The sequence below is a fragment of the Centruroides sculpturatus genome, unplaced genomic scaffold (assembly GCF_000671375.1).
Source record: "Centruroides sculpturatus isolate CEXI.00-Female unplaced genomic scaffold, Cexi_2.0 scaffold1794, whole genome shotgun sequence".
In the NCBI taxonomy this organism is placed as follows: Eukaryota; Metazoa; Arthropoda; class Arachnida; order Scorpiones; family Buthidae; genus Centruroides; species Centruroides sculpturatus.
Window position 1 is genome coordinate 25,695 of NW_019386035.1, and position 3,219 is coordinate 28,913.

The 3,219-nt window shown below is 35.6% G+C and overlaps 1 protein-coding gene across 1 annotated transcript; it reads right to left on the bottom strand.

Moving 5' to 3' along the window:
• Nucleotides 1-1,009: 1,009 nt before the first annotated feature.
• Nucleotides 1,010-1,923, bottom strand: LOC111613236 (solute carrier family 10 member 6-like). Its single transcript, XM_023354587.1, has 3 exons — nt 1,762-1,923; nt 1,487-1,692; nt 1,010-1,412 (listed from the first exon to the last, which is right to left on the bottom strand). The coding sequence occupies exons 1-3, from the start codon at nt 1,921-1,923 to the stop codon at nt 1,217-1,219; spliced, it is 564 nt and encodes a 187-aa protein (XP_023210355.1). The 3' UTR covers nt 1,010-1,216.
• Nucleotides 1,924-3,219: the final 1,296 nt, after the last annotated feature.

A 3,219-nucleotide genomic window follows, 5' to 3' on the forward strand; every position in this document is an offset into this window, starting at 1 on the left:
TAAAAAACGTGAACATCACACAGATTAATATGTACCCCTAAGTCTCTGGAACGGAATACATGCACCAGTGAACCTACAACTACACGATTTATATTTTAAAAATAATTAAATTCACTTAGCATTCAAAACTTGAGAATTTTGAATAAAACAAATTTGCTGATTAAATACGGACAACCGTTTAACTGAAGTAAAACGGGTTTTCCCCTTGCTATGGATGTCTGCCTAGTTCAGCTCAGCCACAGTTTGCTACAGTTCGCCTTTATTATCAGTTCGAAATGGGGTGGTTCCATAATACCTGCAGTGTTCCATAATACCACCTTCTCCTCTATAGATAAATTTTTAAAAATGATAAATGCTAATAATGAGTAAAATGTTTATTAACTCCAGCCTCTTTCAAGATATGATACATTACTTCCCTCCATCTTTAAACAACACTGATACAACATACAAGGATTAAAAATAACATTGAATACTATAATAGTTTCTAATTATATTCCGATTATGTGACGTGTAGAGATAATTTGAATGTCAGTTAATAATGACATCCACGATCACAAAAAATACTTAAAATCAACACCAACAAAAATAGTTTAAAATATACGAAAATAAATAAATAATTTAAATAATAATAATCACCTGTATTTTGTGAATCGTCGACGTCATTATCTTGCATTCGAATTTTGTTCAAATTACCCTTTATAAAACAGAAAATTAGGGAGAGAAGGCAACAGAATGCTCCTTGAAATATCCCATAAAAGAATGGAAACAGCATAATTGATGTTTGTTTCTAAGTGTAAAGTCTCTTTTAATAACAAAAAATCAGAATCTTACAATCTACAATATAAATCAAAGACATACATACGGAGGTATCAAAGGATAAAACAATAATGCCGAATGCAACAGAAAAATTCTGAATCCCGCTCTCAATAGCTATTGCAGTGCAGGCTGCTTTGGAGTTTCTACTGACGAAAGCTATGACATATCCAGTTATAATTCCAGTTATGGGAGATAATAAAGAGGTTATAATAACTTTCCACGATACTATACTAAACATGTGTTGAGAGGAGATTATCTCCATTATCACGAAAATTATGATCATTATCATACTTGTTGTACTTCCCCACTATTAAAAACAAAAATAGTTTCATAATATAATATAAATGATTAAAATTAACGCCTTAACCATTTAGTAAATCATGTTTTATACCTTAGTTATTTAAGAAGATACTTTAGGAGCTTTCCATTTTATTATCATACCCAAAATCAAGGGAGGAACAATCATTAATAGTGATAATGCAATATTGTCATAAGGTATTTTTAAGTTCTTAGCTTCTGTATTACTTGCATATATCCAAAGGTTCAAAGGCATCAAGCCTAGGGATGCTACGATAGATATTGTAGTCATAGTCACACTATGACATGGTAAATATTTATTTTATGGATAATATTTCTCTGTAGCTAAATATAGTAAACAATTCTTACATACCTCAGCGAAACATCGCCATCTAAATAATATGTAAAGACGTTAGAAATAGCACCTCCGGGGAAACATGATTTAATAAGCAAACCAGCCGCTAGACTCGATTCGAATTGAAATATAACATTATACATAAATCCAATCAATGGCATTATAACAAATTGGCAAAAGAGTCCAATAGCTGGACCAACGGGTTTTCGGATTCCTTTATAAATCTATTAACGTAAAAACTGTAATAGTTACTGTTAATTAAACAATAAATAAAGAGAAATAAATGCTAATACCTGACTCCAAGTGATTTCTGCACCCATAGCAATCATTATAATTATTAGGGAAACTATCGCAATTATATTCTGAGTCATTTTAAGATCTTTGTTGATATAATAAATGGATGTAGCATTAGATGTTGAATTACTTTCCAGAAAATCCAATGTATCGTTTTCCATGTCGTATTCACTACACCAAATTGAAGAAATAGAATTATACATTTGCTTGAGTTGTAACTTTCAGTGCTTACAATGTCTCTGAAATGTTTATGCTTATCTCTTATTGTGAAAATCTGACTATCGTATGAGAATTTTTATATTTCTTTCATCATTATTTCCGTTATTTCTCCCGTTCTCACCCCAATGTCCGAGGAATAGACACCGGATAATGAACTGCGTAATTCGTCCGTCAAGAAGGTCATCCCTAGGACGAAGTCGTCCGAGGCGAAGAACTCCCCTCTCCCCGGGGCGTTTGTTTGTTTTTGCTAATTGGTCACACCTCAGACACCTTGTAAAAGAGTAGTCTCCTGCGGGTGTCCGGTGTACGGAGACGTATGGGTGTTCCTGTATAGAGAGTAGACAAGAGGTCACCTACAAGGGTCACCCGTACGGTGAGAACATTACCAAAAATGGTCAGTCATCTCCCCAGGTGATGACGAATTTAACATTAATTGGTCAAGCGATGTCTGCATTGTCGTCACCCATGACGGGGGAGACTGTCATATATCGGGAAAAGTGACAGTTTGCGTCAGAAGAATCCCCGAGATTTCCCACGCTAAAAAAGTATAAAAGGGGAATGATCGGAGATCTCGAGGCGATCATCGGAGGAAGAAGACTACAAGCGTCTACTCTGGAAGGACTTCAAGGTTTCTGATCGCCGACCTAAAGAGGTAAATACTTAGATTGTTTTTACTTCACTCTCTCTCGGTATACTCGGACTTAGAAAATATTGTCTCTCAGTATACTCGGGACTTAGAAATTTGTCGTTTACCGATATACTCGGAACTTTGAATTTATTTATCTGTTCCTTTGGATAGGACTTAGAATTATTTTGTGTCGAAGACCTTTGGTGGTCCCACTTACGGGATAGACGGACATCGGTTGTCCGATATTGTCGCGACTCGGAATTTATTATAATTATTGCTTACATTTTGTTTAGAATTAATGTGTAATTTTACTGTATTTGTATTATTTTTAAGTTTATATTAAATATGTTATTCCTAATTTAATGACTCTTGTTAAGTACTACCGACATCTCATCACGACTTCATTACGCCTCCCACTCCTTTTGCCCTCCTATAGCCACTCTCTGACAGCGCGCCGGTAAGTGGGAGAAACTCTTATCCTATCCCCTCGGTTTGCACATATTGGTGTCATCCGACAAAACAAGCCATCCGACAACCGAGAGCGGGTCTTCCCGACCCGTGCAGATTAAGCGGTCATTAGGGTTCGACCCGGTGACCCCCTGCTACTCAC